Source organism: Miniopterus schreibersii (genome assembly GCF_964146895.1).
Source record: "Miniopterus schreibersii genome assembly, chromosome: 6".
NCBI classification, from domain to species: domain Eukaryota; kingdom Metazoa; phylum Chordata; class Mammalia; order Chiroptera; family Miniopteridae; genus Miniopterus; species Miniopterus schreibersii.
Genome location: NC_138107.1, coordinates 12,169,227 through 12,187,721, shown reverse-complemented (window position 1 = coordinate 12,187,721; position 18,495 = coordinate 12,169,227). Strand labels below are relative to the sequence as shown.

At 55.7% G+C, this 18,495-nt stretch overlaps 2 protein-coding genes across 3 annotated transcripts; both read left to right on the top strand.

Moving 5' to 3' along the window:
* The first annotated feature begins 4,035 nt into the window (after positions 1–4,035).
* Positions 4,036–8,746, top strand: TREM2 (triggering receptor expressed on myeloid cells 2). Of its 2 annotated transcripts, none has more exons than XM_081140083.1 (5): positions 4,036–4,197; positions 5,652–6,002; positions 7,403–7,493; positions 8,202–8,395; positions 8,487–8,746. In XM_081140083.1, the coding sequence occupies exons 1-5, from the start codon at positions 4,158–4,160 to the stop codon at positions 8,501–8,503; spliced, it is 693 nt and encodes a 230-aa protein (XP_080996209.1). In that variant the 5' UTR covers positions 4,036–4,157; the 3' UTR covers positions 8,504–8,746. The 2 variants fall into 2 exon arrangements, with proteins under 2 accessions (XP_080996209.1, XP_080996208.1); XM_081140082.1 differs by having other exon boundaries at positions 7,403–7,550; positions 8,487–8,730.
* A 2,654-nt stretch (positions 8,747–11,400) lies between these two features.
* Positions 11,401–16,068, top strand: TREML1 (triggering receptor expressed on myeloid cells like 1). Its single transcript, XM_081140250.1, has 6 exons — positions 11,401–11,482; positions 11,680–12,012; positions 13,778–13,901; positions 14,285–14,370; positions 14,877–14,929; positions 15,272–16,068. The coding sequence occupies exons 1-6, from the start codon at positions 11,440–11,442 to the stop codon at positions 15,581–15,583; spliced, it is 951 nt and encodes a 316-aa protein (XP_080996376.1). The 5' UTR covers positions 11,401–11,439; the 3' UTR covers positions 15,584–16,068.
* The last annotated feature ends 2,427 nt before the right edge of the window (positions 16,069–18,495 follow it).

The window sequence follows — 18,495 nt, the reverse complement described above, 5'->3', positions numbered from 1 at the left end:
GCTGAGCAGCCACAGCATGGGCTGGAGGGGGGGGGCAGGACTCAAGGACGGTCGGCACAGTGGTCAAGGACATCAGGGGCAGCAGGAGGCCAAGGGGAGGAGGGCTGGAAGGAAGCCATCGGTGACGTCGAGGGATCGAGGGATCAGACTCAGGGGGTGGACGAGCAGTGTGAAAGCAAAACAATAGTACCCGACGATCACTGAAGGGGACTCGGGGACCGGTGAGGGCTTCAGGGCAGCTGAGACTGTGCCCACGTGAATGTGGCCAGGCAGGGCTGGGGGGGGAAGGCGTTGAAGAGGAAGAGAGAGGATGTAGGTAAGAAAGCGAGCTCCTGGGGATTGGGGAGACAGAGAGAGAGAGGGGGTAGAGAGGGGAGAAAAGAGAGAGAGGGAAAGAAAGAGAGAGGGAGAGAGGGAGGGAGGGAGGGAGAGAGAGGGAGAGAGGGAGGGAGGGAGAGAGACAGAGAGAGGGGGGAAGAGAGGGAGGGAGAAAGGGAGCTGGGAGGGGAGAGGGGGGGAGAGAGAGGGATCATCTTGGAAAAGGAAATGGAATTTGGGAGTGAAGACAGGCAGGAGAAAGAAAAATTTTCAAGAAAAATACATTAAAGAGGGAAGAAAATAACACTAGCTACTTTTTTGAGCCCTTAACAATGTGCCATAACCTTACATACCCAGAGAGTGGAGCGGCCTAGAGAGCTAGGAAACTTGCCCAGGGCCACCCAGCTGGTAAATGACAGCTGGGCTTGAGCACAGATCGGCAATGACCCAAAGCCTGTGTGCTTAACCCCTACCCTGTAGTTTCTGTCCCTCTCAGCCTTCCAGTCCCCACAAAACCCTTTTAAAGTTCAGTTTCTGACATGCCCACAGGAGCTCTGGGGTTATCATCTGTGCCCAGATTAGGGTAGAAAACATATAGTCCTAGAGGCAAGTTATTGGGTGCACAATTTGATCAGCTTGCCAAAAAATTTCAAGCAGAGATTTAAAAATTTAGAAACGTTAGATAGTTTTTACAGACCTAGTGTTGAAATGATCAGCCTCAAGCTGTACGAGCGCTTTGTTAAGTAGATGTCAGGCATCAGGTTATCAACAGTTACTCGGCAGCCGAGCGTCCCACCTGCACACCCCGGGCAATTTCCCCAGGGTTACCTGCCACACTTAGGTGGGCACAACTGGAAAGGCGACCAGCCCTGGTCCAATCAGGCAGCAGGTGAGAGCCCCTATGCTTGTGTCTCAGCTGGGTGGTGCCTGTGACGTCTTGTACCAGGTTTAGTGCCTGGGTCCCTGCTCTGTCACTCACTTCCTGGGAGATGTCCTGCCCTGAGAAGAGGAGTCATTGGCCTTGGACAAGGGCATCTTATATTTTCCTCAATTAGAAAATATAAGATGCTAAGAATGGGGAACTGCCTCAACTGGAAGTGCCAGAGAGTGACAGCCCAAACACGTAGAGAGATGGGAGAAGGTCAGTCTGCAGGGGTCAGAGGTGAGAGAGAGGTTGGGGCTTGAAGGCAGGGGTTTGGGTCCAGGAAGGTGAGATCAATTAAAATCAAGACAAAACCAAAGAGGAAACTGGGAAAGGGAAGTCTCCTCAGAAAACGGCATTTGTAGGCTCTGGTGTTTGAGGTTGGTGGCCAAGGGTCAGGGGACACCAGGAACTACTCTCTCAAGCCCATTTCTCAGGCAGCGATGGGAGGGACTTTCCCAGGTTGGGCTGAGGGTCCGGGTAGTCGGAGTGGTTCCCCTGCCAGCTGTCCCAGCTGCACCCTTCCCGGAGGCCCCAGGCCTAGGGACTGGCTGTGGTCCTGACTAGACTCTGGCACCTCTCTGGCTGCTGTGTTGGCTGGACTGGGAATGAGAGGTTGATGGAGGGTCGGAAAGAGGGGGAGGGTGGGGAAGAGGGTGACGAAGCTGACTTATTCTTGGGGAAGGGAGAGGGGTGTGGGTAGAAGTGTGTGCTTGAGGAAGGTAACAGTTTGCAACAGCTGCTATCAGGAATTTCCTAGGCAACCTCCAGGCATTCTGACAAGGCAGCTGGGAAGTTTCAGCCAAAGTTAGACATCAGGACCACTTCATGTGTCGGGTCGTGCTCCTGGTTCTGAGGCTTCCGGATGGTCACCGTCATATCTGGGAGTACTGGGTCTCCAAGTGACCTGGGCTCCTGAGCACCGTGACTGGCACGTTCATGGAGGTTAAATGCATGCCTTGGTGAACGATGGCATTCAGATATAATGACAGAGGGAAAGAGACCTCTGGGCCCAAATATGAGGTGGCAGGCAACTGGGACCTCAGGTTTGGCAAAGAGAAAGGAAGGACCCTGTGCTTGGGAGTGGGGCGGTGCCTAAATATTCCCGTGCTCAGGTGTGAGGAACAGGGAATTGAACCACAAATTAGCACAACCAAAAGATGAGAACACTTGATATGCACGTGCTGCGAGGAATTAGTAAAGATTTCTTGGTGCCTGCCCTTTGATAGAAGGTTTAAAGCAAGAAAAAGGACCCTTTCTTCAGGTAGAAAGGAAGTGAGAGGGAGGGGTCCAAATGGAGCATAAATGGGCCAGAAAGTCAGATAAAGGTTCATGGGATTTTTTGTTTTAAATCCTCACCTAAGGATATGTTTTTTCTTTTGTTTCGTTTTGTTTTTATTAATTTAGAGAGAGGAAGGGGGAGAAAGAGAAGGAGAGAGAGAGAGAAATGCCAATGCAAGAGAAATATCAGTCGGTTGCCTCCGGTATGCGCCCCAGCCGGGGATCGAGCCCATGCATTCCCTGTCCACATGGTTAGTAAATATGGAAGAATAAATGAATGAAATAACAGATCAGACTGCTTGCCTCTCCTGCTACTTCCGCCAGCACGACTCAACTTCCTGCCCCTGGGAGTTGCTTTGCCCCCCGCCTCCTGACTCACAGGCCCTTTCACACCTTTGTGCCTTCGCATTTGCAGGACCCTGTGCCTGGATCACCCTTCTGGGGACCCGCACCTGGGGAGAAAGCAACTCCACCTCAAGATCTCCAGAAAATGTCCTGTCCTGTCTTGTCCCATAGGATGGTGGGGAGCTCAAGGTGTGTGTGTGCACAAAATAATGGCCGTGGGAGCATGTGCCCACAGGAGGCACCCAACTGTGCAGGGGAGGCCAAACTTGGGCAGGAGACTCTGGGTGACAGAGAAAATCCTCTCTCTCACGGACAGCCCTTTCTTTCTTCCCCTGCTGACTAGGATAATGGCACTAGTCAATCGTGTTGAGTGCTTGCTGTGTGCCAGGCCCTGCTCTAAAGCGCTCTGCCTGTGGAAATCATGCTATGCTCCCACTAGGCCTCTACGCAGTTACTATTCCCATTGTACAGACACAGGAACTGAGACAGAGGCTGTGGGCGTACAGGCCGTGCACACAGGAGGTGGGTAAAAAGGGACCTGAAGCCACAAAGCCTGGCTCCGGAGCTGTGTGCTTTACCGCTGGCCCACTCCAGGGACGCGAGCCCAAGGAAGGACTAGAAGGGGCTGGGTGAGGGCCCCGGCTTCTTCCAAGAGGAGAAACTATTCTCCGTCCCTTGCAAGGCTGGAACCAGAGGATGGCGGGCAGGGCCGCCGGAGGGTCTGAACACGGCTGTGAGGACAGCAGTCCCGGGCTAGACTCTGCAGCCTCGGACCCTGCCTGGCCCCGGCCATGAGGGATGACCTTGGCTGGCACAGATGGAGGGCTGGCCTCTCGGAGCTCTGAGATCCTCAGCCTCCTGCTTCCAGGCTACAGCAGCTCCTCCTCTCCTCTCCTCTCCTCTCCTCTCCTCTCCTCTCCTCTCCTCTCCTCTCCTCTCCTCTCCTCTCCTCTCCTCTCCTCTCCTCTCCTCTCCTCTCCTCTCCTCTCCTCTCCTCTCCTCTCCTCTCCTCTCCTCTCCCCTCCCCTCCCCTCCCCTCCCCTCCCCTCCCCTCCCCTCCCCTCCCCTCCCCTCCCCTCCCCTCCCCTCCCCTCCCCTCCCCTCCCCTCCCCTCCCCACAACCCCTCCCTGAATCATAAAGCCAGACTCCAGTCCCGACTATTGCTCAATCCCCAGGAGCGGGTTCCTGCGAGCAGCGCCTGACCAGCCTGACCCTCTCCTTTCTGCAACTCAAGGGAAAGAGATCTTGCACAAGGCACCCTGCATCTGCCCTCTGCAAGGGAAGGGTGACATGGAGCCTCTCTGGTTGCTCATCCTGCTCTTTGTCACAGGTAGGATCCCCTCCCTCTCCTGCGGCTGGCTTCCTTCCTTTCCCTCCCTTGAGTATATAGCAGGAGGCGGGGGGGGGGGGGCACTGAGCTGAAGGAGGCTGAAGTCCTCGCACACACGTCCTGCACCCCTCTCTGCCCACCCGCCCCACGTCCTGCCCGCCGGCCCTCCCTCCCCGCTGTCAGGACCCACCGCCAGACTCACGTGCCTGCAGGTGTAAAGGCTGGTGGATTTCCCACGTGGGAAAGGAAGGGGTTCTGATGGTGGCACCTCCATTACTAGCTAGTAGCTGGGGGCAGTTTCAGGGGCATTGGCAAGAGCCCTGAAGCATAAGACCAGCCTCAGAGGAGCGGCAGGGTGGGAGGGAGGAGAGGACGCAGACCGAGAAGCTTCGTCCTTTGGGTGCCCCCTCTCATGCTCAGAAGGTCCTCTTGTCCTCAGCCCTGGATATAGGCGAGGGGACTAAATATTTCTGTCATTGAGCCGGGGGGATTGACACCCCCGGTTCATGCACACAACTGCCTTTTCCCAGAGCAATAGGCAAACCTGGGTGAGAGGAGGTGGGCCCAGTGGAACCTGGCTCCTGCAGCTGGGGGGGGGGGGGGGAGTGGAGGAAGGTGCTGGAAGCAGGGGGATGGGTGGGATGGCATGTGGAGGGGCCACTGCTCACCATGACTCTCTGGTTCCAAAAGGCAGGCCGCCAGCTCCCCAATCCTATCTGTCAAGTTTCTATCACCCCTGGTTGAAGATGGGGTGACAGAAGGGGACCAAGAGGGGAAACTGAGGCAGAGGGGAATCTGGGTGATTCCCCTGCAACCCCTGCCTTGGGAGTAGATTGGTGCTCTGAGCCCATCTCCCCACCCCAAGGAGGACCCCAAAATAGCAGCCTCATGTCTCCCCCAAAATAGCTCTGAGAAGGGTCCATCCTGAAAGGGGAACAAAGCCACAGAAATAGGGAAGCTGGAAGCTAAAAGTCAGAGAGCGCAGAATGCAGAGCCGGTACCAGCGTGGGCAGCGCCAGAGGAACAAGTGTGGCCAGGCCGGGAGGGGTGCCCAGCCCCTGCGGAACCAGCCACAGGCCTGAGACCGTCACTAGCCCTTCTCTCTTGAGATGGAGGGGGGTGAGGAGAGGCCTTGTTTCCGTGTGATCGGGAGAAGATGTGCGAATGGAACTGGAGAGAACTTCAAGATCAGGTGTCTTTGGAAACAGGCCCAGAGAGGGTCAGTTACTTCTGCAACGATGTTCAGCAAGTCCAGCGATGAGAGAGCCAGACCTGGGACCCAGGTTTCATGGTTTCCAACTTCCCGTAAACACATGCCCTGGCTGTGCCACCTTCTTCCAGCTTCTATAAGAACCTGAGCTCCTTAAGAGCAGGATTTCTGTCTCAATAGAAAGTAGGTGTTCAATAAATATTTAGTACATGAATGAAAGAGTGAAAGAATGTCTCCTCCCCAGAACTGTCCAGAGGCCTCAACACCACAGTGTTCCAGGGCCTGGCAGGCCAGTCCCTGCGGGTCTCCTGCCCCTATGACCCCTTCAAGCACTGGCGGAGGCGCAAAGCCTGGTGCCGCCAGCTGGGTGCAGAGGAGCCGTGCCGGCGGGTGGTCAGCACCCACAGTTCGTGGCTGCTGTCCTTCCTGAACATGCGGAATGGGAGCACGGTCATCAAGGATGATGCGCTGGGCGGCACGCTCACCATTACGCTGAAGAATCTTCAAGCCCAGGACGCTGGCCTCTACCAGTGCCAGAGCCTCGATGGTAGCGAGGCCGACACTCTCAGGAAAGTCCTGGTGGAGGTCCTGGCTGGTGAGTGGGCAGCTGGCAGCACCCTGGCCCCTCCTTGGGTTGGGGCTCATGTCTTTGGTGGCTGTGCTTATGACCACACTCTGGGCCTCCGGGGACCCTGGGAAACCCCCGTTGTAGAACTTGTGCCTCCTCTGAGGGTGGTCGTGCAGGTTGCTTACTGCACAGGAGGCCAGAATCCCACCCAATGCCTCTGTCCAGGCTGTGCTCCCTGCAGGACCGCATCACCTGTAGGGAGGGGACCCGTCCCTAAGTCGCACAAGGCATTGTCTGAGCTCCCTGTGGGCCTGCTTCCCCAAACAGCTTTATCTGTTCCCATCAGCTGGGATGTGAACACTGTGGGGGGTCTGGAAGGAGTTGGAGGAGATTCATTTATTCCCTCACCCAACCACCCAATGCACCTACCAACATAAATTAAACACCAACCAGGTACAGAAAAACAGCCTTAGACAGGAACTGCTTGTGTCCCTGGGCAACATGCGTCACCTTTCTGGGACTCTAATTCCTCATCTTTAAGTGGAGATGATGCAGTCAGTCCTGCTGGCCCCACAGGGCTCCCGTGAGGCTCACAGGAGATGACAGAATTAAAGAGCTGGGGGTAAGTGACAGCCTTCCCCCAGGCCCCTGCTGCTAACTGCTGGGCAGCCTTATTCCGAGCTTGCCTGAGTGACACAGGGCGGGGAGGGCCTCTCCACCCTGAGCTTGGCACGGGGGGGCCCTCCAGGGAAGCCTCTGCCTGGGTCTCCAGGACTGATCGTGTCCTAAAGGAGAGATCTGGTGTTATCACCCCCTTCTGTCTTCTTTCCCAGATCCTCCCCCAACATGGCCCTTTCCATGGAAATGAGGTTCCAGCCTAGTATCCTCTAAGGTGGGGAGCTTAGGGAGGCTGCCTGCCCTAGACCCCAAGCCCCGCTTTCACCACCTTTCTAAGTAGGAAGAGAAAGTAGGGGGTGAGGGGACACAAAATTTCAGCCCTATCAGGGTCTAAGGCTCAGGCAACTCCTCCGAGGGTGGCAGAAAACTAATAATAATAATAAAAGTAATAATAATAATAATCCATAGCTGGTAGAGACAGCTTGGCAGCTTACACAGGACTCTCAAATACCCCCATTATTCCATGTGATCCCAAAAACCCTGAGAGATGGGAGGGCGGGAGTCACAGTTACTGAGCTCCCATCTTAGGAGGTGGTAGGCACTGCAAAGGATGCTTCTGCTGAATCCACCACACTATTATTGAGGAGCTGTTACCTATTGCCCCACTCCACAGGAGAGGAAACTGAGGCTCAGGGAGTTAACAACTTGATCCACACAGGGCTGGAGCCCACAGGCCTCACTCCACCCAGCGAGGTTTCTCCCCACCTTGACTGGGAGGGGTGCAAGGTCACCGGCTCTGTCTCCCACAGACCCTCTTGATCGCCAGGACCCCGGTGAGGTCTGGATCCCGGAGGAGTCCCCGAGCTTTGAGGACTCCCAGGTGGAGCAAAGCATCTCCAGGTACAGTGACAGGTCTTCCAGAAGATCCCTGGCAGACTCCTACCCTGCAGAGCCCAGGTATGGGGTGAAGACTGCGGGTCCCAGGACTACACATTCCAAGGCAGTTAGAGCTTGAAAGGTCCTGGATATGGTCCTGTCTAAACAGCCTTCCAACCAGCCAGTGCGTGTTGGTATGACTGTGCCAGCTGCTAAAATATTGAAATTCTTTCATAACAGTTCGTGAATAGCTGCACCTCCAAGACTCCTGAATGGTCACCCCTTGCACCTCCCCTGGCGGCCCTAGGACATGCCCACAACTCAGCAACAACGAATGTTTTAGTGCTTTAGTACAAAGCTGGGGTCCCCAGATCTGCTCCTTTGATGGGACCAGAATCGGTTCTGATGGTTCATGTCTGTGTACTGGTATTAAACCTTGGTAGTATACCCATGGAGCACACCCGTGCCCCCCCCTTCTCCCCCCCACATCACACCATCATGAAGGCAGAAACTGTTCAGCCAAGGAAGGTGATGCGTTTAAATGTGCTCAGCAGGCAGACCCATGCCTGGAACCCAGGTCTCCTGAACACAGGCTTCCCACGCCCCACAGAGCTCCATCCCAGGGGTGGTGCTGGATGGAGGGTACCCTGAGCCCCAGGAAGCTCCTGGTGTCTTCCATCCTTCTCTGAGGCCACCTCGAGGCCTCCCACATGCTCTCCTTGTTTCTCCAAGGAGCCTCTGGAGAAACGAGATCCACTTTCCACCGACTTCCACCCTTTTCCTCCTGGCCTGCGTCTTTCTCAACAAGCTTCTAGCCGTCGGCGCCCTCTGGGCTGTGGCCTGGCATAGGCAGAAACGGGGGACAGCCCCCGCCAGTGGGCCTGACTGTGGCCAGGACCCCGGTGACCAGCTCCAGACTGTGACAGGTGAGCGTGGAGAGCACAGTGTGGCCGGGGGTGGACGGGCAGAGAGGGCGAGGGGGGCTGGGGGGCGGGGTGAGGACTCCGTGTGTTGCAGGGCTGACAGGCACCTGAGAGGAGTGGACCTGAGACGACAGGCCCTGGAGAGATCTGCAGGGACCACCCCGCCTGCGCACTTGCCCTCAGCCATCAAGACTCCCGGTTCCCCTTTGGCAAAACGCCACTTTGCCTGTACTCTGCTTGCCCTGGCCCCAGAGATGTGTGTGTGTGTGTGTGAGGGGGGGGGGCATTGGACATCAAACATTTTCACAAATAAAACCGAGAACTTCATGTTTAACTGGATCGCTTTGGGCACTGAGCAGGTCTCCTCTTTTGCTTCAGGGCTGGGAGAATAAATTTCAATGAGGAAAAGGGGCTGGCTCATTGGGGCCTAGGACCTTAGGACCCCGTGCCTCCGTTCTCGGAGGCTCCAACTGGCCAGTCTTTTCTTTCTTCCCGCTCCCTTCTCTAGATCTAATGACCAAGCCCTGCCTCCTCCTCTGCAGTTTCTCTAGCATCCCGCCTTCCTCTCCTCTCCTCTCCTCTCCTCTCCTCTCCTCTCCTCTCCTCTCCTCTCCTCTCCTCTCCTCTCCTCTCCTCTCCTCTCCTCTCCTCTCCTCTCCTCTCCTCTCCTCTCCTCTCCTCTCCTCTCCTCTCCTCTCCTCTCCTCTCCTCTCCTCTCCTCTCCTCCCCTCCCCTCCCCTCCCCTCCCCTCCCCTCCCCTCCCCTCCCCTCCCCTCCCCTCCCCTCCCCTCCCCTCGACTATTGCTGACCATCACTGGCCTGCCTGCCCCAGGCCCCCCCCCCATCTACTTCCCAGCCCACCCACCCTGTCTTCTCCCTGGAGCTCTGCTTTCATCACGTCACATCCCCCCCAGAGGAGCGACCAACGGGGACTTGAGTCATAGAGGGCAGTGCACCAGAACCAGAAGCTACTGATCGAAGACCTTCATCGTACAGAAGGGAAACTGAGGCTCACGAGGGAGAAGTCCCCAGCAGAGCCTGGAAATCCAAATTTCACTCGGCGTTCCAGGTGCCCTCCCCTCCAGCTCAGTCCTACTCATTCATTCGTGTACCTACTCAGCAGGTCTTTTCTCCGCCAGGACTAGTCTAGGCACTGGGGACACGGAGCGAGCGTTGTCTGGGAGGAGAGAGGAGGCAGGCAGTGGACAAGTCAGCCAGCGGTGGGGGGGGTGGGGCGTGCAGCGGGGCGGCTGGGCAACTCCAAAGGCGGCCGGAGGCGGCACCTGAGCAGCACGTGCTGGAGGTGAGGAAGCGGCCTCATCTCTCTCTTCTGTACGCACCGCCCGCCAGGCCAAGAGCGAAGGGAAACTGCGAGGCTTCCCCGGTGGGCTGCCAGGAAGAGGGGGAAGGCCCGGGTCGTGCGCACCCTCAGCAGGCCTCCCCGGCGCTGGGCTGCGGCCACCTGGCCGCTTGGCCGCTAACCGGGGCTGGGCGCCCGGGGCTTTGCATCCCTGAGGCGGCCTCAGAACCCTGCCCGGCCCCGCCCAGGCCCCAGTGAGGCGACTCTGCTCGTCTGTCTGTGTTCCCTGGCCTTCTGACTCAGGGGCACGTGAGACTTCCTCATGTCCCCAGGCAGGACGGTGGTCAAGACTGGGTGGAGACCGAATGAAGCCTGGTTCTGCCTCCTGGCCGCCCCTTCCTGGGCACAGTGCTCATGAGATGGCAGTGAGGCTTCTCCCCAGGTGGCATGCCTGGTAGTGGGGCGCAGGGGAATCTCTCCTTGCCATTGGGATCTCCTGCCTTGGACTCTCTGGGGGTCACCCTGGACTGAAGGGGGTCAGATACTTTGGTTTCAAACTTCAGCTGTGCCTCCTACTAAGAAACTTTAAGCAAGTTCCTTAATTCCTCTGAGCCCCAGGGTCCTCTCCCATTAAGAGAACAAAACAAGTAGCCACCTGGCTACAAAATAATATGGAATGTAAACTGCAATTGAAAAATAATATTTAAACAAAACAACCCTGCCTTTCCCAGGGAGGGAGCGGAAGGGTGGAAGCAAACCCTGCTGGAGCTGAGACACTGTCTCAGGCATGTTTACTACGCAGTGACCCTGAGCACGCCTGGCGGGTGCCCTCGCTCAGCAGGCCCAGACCAGGCAGAAACAGGGAAATCTTTGTAGAGAATGTTCTCCTCCACAGAGAGGATAGTGTATTCCTGAAACAAAAATAAGCTATAAACAAGAAATGCTTGGAGAGTAAGAAATCTTGTGAATTAAGAACACTAAAAAACAAAAATTAAAAAGCTAATAATAGAAGGGATGGAAGAAAAAGGTGAGACTATCTTCCAGAAATCAGAAAAAAATGGACAAAAAAGGTGGAAAATCAGAGAGAAGGAGATGAGAATGCAATGAATGCATCAGGTTCCATATCCACCTAATTAAAGAGTTCTAGGGAAACAGGAGGAGACAGAAACAGAGAAGTAATCATCAAAGAAATAATGCAATTCCCAGGACTGAAGAACCGCGGTGCAAGTTGAAAGGGTCCCGAGAGCACCCAGTTGAACAAAGATAGGCCGGCCCATCACCAAGGTGGGCCTTCCTGCTGTGAGGCGGGGCCACAGAAGGACAGTCTCCTGAAAGCTTGGGTGGGGACACTCACAGAGAATCTAGTGTCAGAGGGCCTTGGACCTTGGGTAGGACACTGCCTCCCTCCTTCACAGCCCCGACCCCCAGATTCTGTTTGGAAGACCCCGGAGGTCGCCTCTCTCTTTCTCTAATGCTCTCCAGTTGCCTTGATATCCCCACCTTACTCCTTAGCTGGGCCCGGCCCTGCCTTACCCGGCCCTGCCCACAGGGTCCGCTCCTGAGCACTGAACCAACCAGAGTTTAAAAGACTCCTTACCCCCACCCGTGGGGGGGTCCACCAGTGTCTGCCCCCCACCCACGGGCACTGAGAACCCCACGTGACTGTCCGAGGCAGATGTTTCCTGCCCCAGGGGAACGCTGTGTCAGTGCCAGGCCAGCCCAGGAGCGGACACCTCCCTGCCCAGCTATGGTTCCCAGGCTGCTCCTGCTGCTGCTCCTGGGACTAGCAGGTAAGGCTCAGGAGCTGCACTGTGGGCCCCATGGACTCTGTTCCATGCTTAGAAATAATCGGCATTATTATGGCAGCTTTAACGTGTGTAGGGGCCCAGAAGGTGGACCTCTGGGTCCCTGGGCCCCTATGCCAGTGGGTGGGCTGGGAAGGTCCCCCAACTCCTGCCTAACATTTCCACACCCTTCCCTTCCCTAGGCCAAGGCTCAGCTGGCAGCCTCCCCGAGGTGCTGCAGGCGACGGTGGGGGGCTCCATTCGGGTGCACTGTCTCTACCGACCCCAGGACAGAAAGGCTCGGAAGGTGTGGTGCCGGTTGTTGCCGGCGGGGTGCCAGCCCTTGGTGTCCTCAGCGGTGGATCGCAGAGCTCCAGGGCACCGCCGGACCTTCCTCACGGACATGGGGAGCGGCCTGCTCCAGGTGGAGATGGTCGAGCTGGCCCAGGAGGACGCGGGGGAGTACCGCTGCGTGGTGGAGGGCGCCGCCGGGCCCCAGACGGTGCACAGGGTGGCCCTGCACGTGCTCCCTGCCGGTGAGTGAGCCCAGCTGCCACTGCCCCTCTGACCTGCCCTCCCCGCTCCCACCTGCGGCTCTGAGGCTCTTGGGGGGTGGGGGCCTCAGGGGGAGAGGACTGGGGAGGAGGCGTCCCTCTGACAGCTCTGCAGGAACGGAAACCAAGCTGTGTGAGAGGCCTGAGATAAAACAGCCAAGTGCAGCCCCTCCCCAGGAAGGCAGGGCCTCTCTCCACCCGAGGCCTTGGCCCTCTCGGCCAGCATCCCCAATCTATTTGACGCTATTTTTTTTCCCTTAGAAATATTTTAAACAAAGTTTTAATTTGGGCATATCAACTTGAATTGCCCTTTTATAAAATCCAGTGGTTTTCTTTTTTTTTTATTCTTGTAATAATGGGTTTGTTGGCCTAAAGACGACTGAATTCCTACCTTACTAATTTAGTAAGTCCTCACTGAGCACCCCTCGCCTGCTCACCTACAGGCAGGGTGCATGCACGGCCCCCACCACCTCAACCCATTCAGTCTTCAAGATGGGAAACGCGTCATTAATATCTAGGTAATAGTCTCAACCCTCATTTCAGTATGGAAAGCACTTCATTTTTATAGATTTAATTCACACAGCCCACAACTATCTAATGTCTAAGCATTCATTTAAAGAGAATTTCGAAGTGTTAAAATGTTCCCCCAGTAAAGGCTGTTGTTCTGGAGAGAAATGGTCAGCTGGCTGCTGAGCAGAGACGGCTACTAAATGTCCCTTGTGGATGGTGACGATTTCCCTTCCAGGTCTTTCTTTTCTCAAGTAATCTGTGCCCGACCCCCAAACAACAAAACTAAGAAAGGCACAGTCCCTTCTCTGGTTTTCCCTGCCTGGTAATTAAGAGGATGGGCCCAGTTGCCATGAGAAGCCCTCCTCTCTGGCGTCCACGATTACTGTTTCTATTATAAATACACTCCTGTTAATTCTTGTCATCTTTGTCTCTTCCCTTCCTTGACACGCTGGGGTCTGGGAACTAAAGGTTGTAGGTCCTCAGTGGTGACAGGAGGAGAGGCACCGGAAGAGGGGCAGGGAGGCGGGACCTGCAGTGGCATAGAGGATGGATGACAGGCGGGCAGGTGGGGCCTGGTATCCAGGGAAGACGCAGGGCAGCAGGGAGGCCCATCCACGGTGGCTGAACAGGCACAAGGAGAGCAGGACATATGCAGCCAGGCTGGGGCCTCAGCACCTCCGCTCCCTGTTTGGCCTGAGGTGGGGAGTAGGAATGGTGACTCTCCTGAGAGCAGGGCGAGGCTCCCATCCCAGACAGATCTTCAGGACCAGAGAAGCCAACCCCGAGTCCCTCAGTCAGCAGCGGGGCACGTTGGAGGTGACAGAAGCTTTGTCACCAAACCGAGTCTCAGGGTCCAAGCAAGTCCCTCAGCCAGGGTCAGCGGGCATGTATCACGTTAGGGCTGACCCTGGAGTGCCTCAGGCCCGAGGGCAGAGCCCAGGCCAGGGCGCAGTGGGCCTGCGGGGGGCCATGTGGTGGCGGGGGTGTGGAGGGGCCTAGCAGGCTGTGCTGAGCCCCTTCAGAGCAATGCAGGGAAGCGGGTGGGGGCTGGTGCAGGGGGAGAGTGGGCAGGTTCCCAGTCAGAGTGCCGGCCCCTAAGCAATACCCGAGCCCCTTCTTCGTGTTTCTGACTGGAGACCTCTCCTTCCTCAGCTCCACCCCCAGTGCTCAGACCTCAACAGGCCCCTGAACCCTGCGCACAGTGGGTCTGCGCTCACTGATATTCCTTCTGACTCAGCTCCTGACCAGACAGAGGAAGGGGAGGAAGAGGAGTCCTCCAAGGTTGGTGGTGGGACTGAAGATCCCTCCTCAGGCCCCTCAGGCAGTGCCAGCCCCCTGGAGCCCAGCCAGCATGAGAAGAGGTACTGATGGAAAGGTGTCTGCGTGGCTGGGATGGGGGTGGGGTGGGGGGGTATGAAGGCCTGGCTTGTTTACAGTCCCAGAGTAAATCAAAGAGAAGCCTTACGCTTCCTTCCTTTCCTGGGGAACTTCTGACCAGGCAGCTAGACAGACAGACACACAGATCTCTCTATTCCCGTTCAACGATGGCCCCTCCACCCCATGGGGGCTTCAGCCAGCATAGACCCCTTGATGATGGGTCTCTATTCTGCCCCCCCTGGGCCTGCCGGCCTCACTCCGTTCCCGGAGCCTCCTCCCAGCCGGGGCTGAGAACCCCACCCTGGCCAGCAGCTCCCAGCTAGGTCCAGGGCCAAGCTCACCTGTCCCTTTGCGTCCTGTCCCACAGCATCCCCTTGGTCTGGGGCTCTGTGCTCCTGCTGGGCTTGCTGGTGGTGGCAGTGGTGCTGTTTGCTGTGATGGCCAAAAGGAAAGGTAGGTAGCGGTCCATTTTCTTACCCAGCATGACCCCCTGGGCCTGTCAGCCAGTCTTGCAGACATGGCCAGGAATCCAGGCCTGCTCCCTACAGAGGGGCTTGTCTGGGCACTGGCAGGGGCCCCCCTGGGGCCCTAGAATTTCCATGGCTGAGGGGAGGGGGGCAGGGAGAGGAGGAAGGAGATCGGTGGGAGCCCGTCTGGGGAAGGACAGGAACTGGAAAGGGTGGGAGAGTGGGATTGGGGACAAGGGACTGGAGAGGTGGGGAAAGGGCTTCTGTAGCTAGGGGTGGTGTCCAGGCAGGTTTGGGCAGGAGCTGTGGAAGCAGTAAGTAGGTGGGGAGAGGAGGGCAGGCTGGGGGGTGGGGGGGGGGTGGGGAGGGTTCAGTGGTGGGAGTGGGGAAGGTGAAAAGAGGTTTGGACTGGAAAAGAGGTTTCTGAAGGGAGTGGGGGTGGGCTTGGAGCCAGCACAGGAAGCAGACTGCGGCTGTCCTCTGTCTTGCCAGGGAACGGACTTGGCGTCTCCGGCCAATCCCAGAGCAGCGGAGCTCCAGGCATGGTAAGAGGGAGGCCTCTCCCGGCCAGTGTCCCCAGGCCCTCCACCTGCCATGCCCGCTGAGAGGTCCCAGGTTGGTGGGGTGGAGAGAGGACTGGGACCATCGGGGTCCAACTGTCTTCCTAAATGCTGCAAACTTGGCACGAATGGTCCCACATTCCCACCTTGGTATCACACCCTCCCAAATTTTGGGGAAAAGTTGGGTCTTGCAAATCTACAAGAAGCCCTCTTGCCCACTGACATAGGATTTGAGAGACAGGTGCAGCGTGGTCCTGGGCCTCGCCCCCCAGGAACTGGGGCTGAGGAAGGCGCTCTCTTTGCCTGATTTGCCTGCTTTTGTCACAGGTGCCCTCCTCGGTGGTCCACATCGATGACTCTCGGCTGGCTGTAGATGTGCCGTCGGACATACCATATGTTAGGCTTGACTCGCCGCCTTCCTTTGACAATACCACCTATTCCAGCCTACCTCTTGAGCCCCCATCACGGAACGCCCCGGCCCCAGCCCCCTCCTCATCGCCCCCTCTGCCTCCTAAGGTCCTGACCAGCTCCATGCCTGTGACGTACGCCACAGTCATCTTCCCGGGAGGGGACAAGAGTGGAGGGGCGTCCTGGGAGCCAGCCCAGGATCCTATTCATAGCCGGACGCCACCCAGCTGAGCTGCTCACCACCCTGTGCGCGCGCAGAGACCACCCGGGGTTCCTTCTGCGCAGCCGCCCAGCCAGCCTGCGCCCTGCATCCCTAGTACATCAGAGCAACCAGGGACTTCAGGGTCTAATGTCTTGACTTTTCTGACCTGCAAAGTGATGATTGGTGTGATCCAGGAGTTGGGGATCCCACACGGGCTCCTCTGCCATTGCACCACTGGGCTAAATAAACTCTAAATGATGATGTATAAGCTTTTGATGTTTGAGGGGAAAGGGAAGGGCCCGAGTTTGACTGTTTACCTGGCCTGTGAAGTGAAAAGACTCTGGGCTAGAGTGGGTGCTGCATGGTCACCTGCCTGTCCCGCCGGGGGAGGGGGTTTCATTCCCGGGCCTGGACACTGCAGTGCAGTTTAAGGGGCACTAAGAAGGGTTTTTCAAAAGTATTTCTTGCCTTTCTCATGATACCTGAAAGTAAAGATTCACTTCCTTGAGTCTAGAAATCTTTTCTGCTTCTGCTGTACACTTTGTAAACAAGTGACATCTGATGTGACAACCTATGATGGGAGGAGGGAGATGGTGATTAAAGGGGACCCAGGGAAGGTGGGGTGTGAGGGAGGGGGCTGAAAATAAGGACAGAAAAGGAAATCTGCAGCAATGTTATTCCTTGGCAGGACACAGGATTTTCAAACACCAGGAGAGAGAAGATCTTTGCAGACACTTAGTAGAGCTGCCTCTGTCTCAACTGGGTGGCCATCTGGCCGCACTATCCCCTTTGGCCTGACCTCGGGAGCTTGGGAAGAGCCCAGTGGAGAAAAGGTGTGGGGTGGGGGGGCGGGAATGGATGGTAGGGCTGTGCTCACGGGTAAGTGTAAGTGAAAGCTAGCCTAGGCCGGGGTGGGAGGGCCTTTAAGATCTCTGCCAGGATTTCTTCTGAAATGGTTCAATTTGAAAACGTTTGCCCGCATTGAGAGAGAGACGTAAGTGGAGAGGTGGAGGTGCTCAGGAATCCAGTTGTCCTGTAACCACGGAGAGGGAGGCGTAAGGAGGTTTTCACCATCCGGAGCTTGCTCTAGGCTCCTCAGGACCAGGGACAGGGCAGGGGCTGTGCCCTGGGCTCCAGCTGTGCGAGCCTAGTGACGCTATTTTTAGGGAGCCCCGGCAGGATGTTCTGAGCTTCCCCGATAGAGCCTCACTCTGTGACAGAACCTAAATTTACTCCTGACCCTTGTGGAGGCAGCAGCTGTCTACCGATCAGCTAAGTTCTCATTTTTCATGGCTAAGATGACTGAGGACTTGCCTGGGGGGGAGGTGAGGGGGTGAAGGGTGGGGGGAGGAGAGAGGGAAGGGCAGAAAAAAAAGAATCCTTCTGGGGAAAACTTACTCCATCTAAATGTATTTAGAGCTTTTCAGAACCTGACAGAAGCGAAGGTGTATTTAGCAGTACAAAGGGAAATACTAAGGAAGGCAATCAACTGGCCGGGGGAGGAGAGAGAGGAGAAGGGAAATAATTAATTCTGTCATTGCTCACGGTAGGAAGTCAATGAATACCAGCCCAAGTCATGGTTAGAAAAGTAACTTTTAAGATTAAAAAATCACATAATTTTATTGTAAGAAACACATGAAAACCAAGCAAAGACAATGCAGGCGTGCCCTGGCCGGTGTGGCTCAGTTGGGTGGGCGTCACTCCAGGCACTGGACAGTTGCGGGCTTCATGGCCAGGAGGGGCGTGCGGGAGGCAGCCAACCGATGTCCTGTGCTCCCCTCGATGCTTCTCTCTCCCTCTCCCCCCTTCTCTCTCTAAAAATCAATAAAAATATTTTTTATAAAAAGAAAAGAAAATGCAGGCGACATGGTGAGATGAGACACTTGCTTCATAGCGGAGCCTCTGGAACTCAGCTAAAGAAGTTTTCAGAGGAAGATTCACACCCTTAACAGCAAGAATTAAGCATCTTGCCCAGCCCGGCGGGGCTCAGCGGTTGAGCGTCGACCTGGGATCCAGGCGATCGGGTTCGATTCCCGGTCAGGGCACATGCCCAGGTTGCGGGCTCGATCAATGACTCTCTTCTCATTGATGTTTCTCTCTCTCTCTCTCCCTCTCCTTTCCTCTCTCTGAAATCAATAAAGATATATTTAAAAAAAGAATTAAGCATCTTACTCAAGCACCTAGCTAATTAATTTTAAAGAAGAAAAATGACGTAATACACAAATAAAAGCTCATTCTTTGAAATGAAAGTAAATAAAGTGACAAAGTGTTAGCCAACTGACTCAAGAAGGGTAAAATAAAAAATGACAAGGGGATATAATCACACACAAAGACAACGAACGAGTAAGGAGAGCATCCTGCGCTGCGGGTGGTGAAGTGAGAGTGACTACATAGGGGCCTAAAATAATTTCCGGGGGCGACTGCACTGTTCTCCATCCTGGCTGAGGCAGTGGTTACATGGGTGTATATACTTGTCCAAACCCTTCATTAAAATAGGTTCATTTTCTTGTATGTAACTGACATTTTGATAAAGTTGATTTTAAAAAATACTTGGTCAGAGAAAGACAAGTAACATGTACTTTCACTCATATGTGGAATCTAATGAAAAAAATGAACTAACAAGCAAAGTAGAGGCAGACTCACAGAGACAGGCTGGCAGTGCCAGGGAAGGGGGGTGGGGGGCGGAGGGATTGAGCAGAAAAGAAAAAAAGAGAAAAAAGTCGTGGACTCGGACAATGGTGTGGTGATTGCCCCGTGGAGGGGGCTGGGGGATGGAGGAGGGGATGGGGGATAAATAGTGACGGACGGAGACTTGACTTGGGGTGATGAGCACACAATACAGTGTACAGATGATGTGTTGTGGAATTGTGCACCTGAAATCTGTATAATTTTGTTAACTAGTGTCACCCCAATAAATACAATAACAAGGAAAAAATTTAAA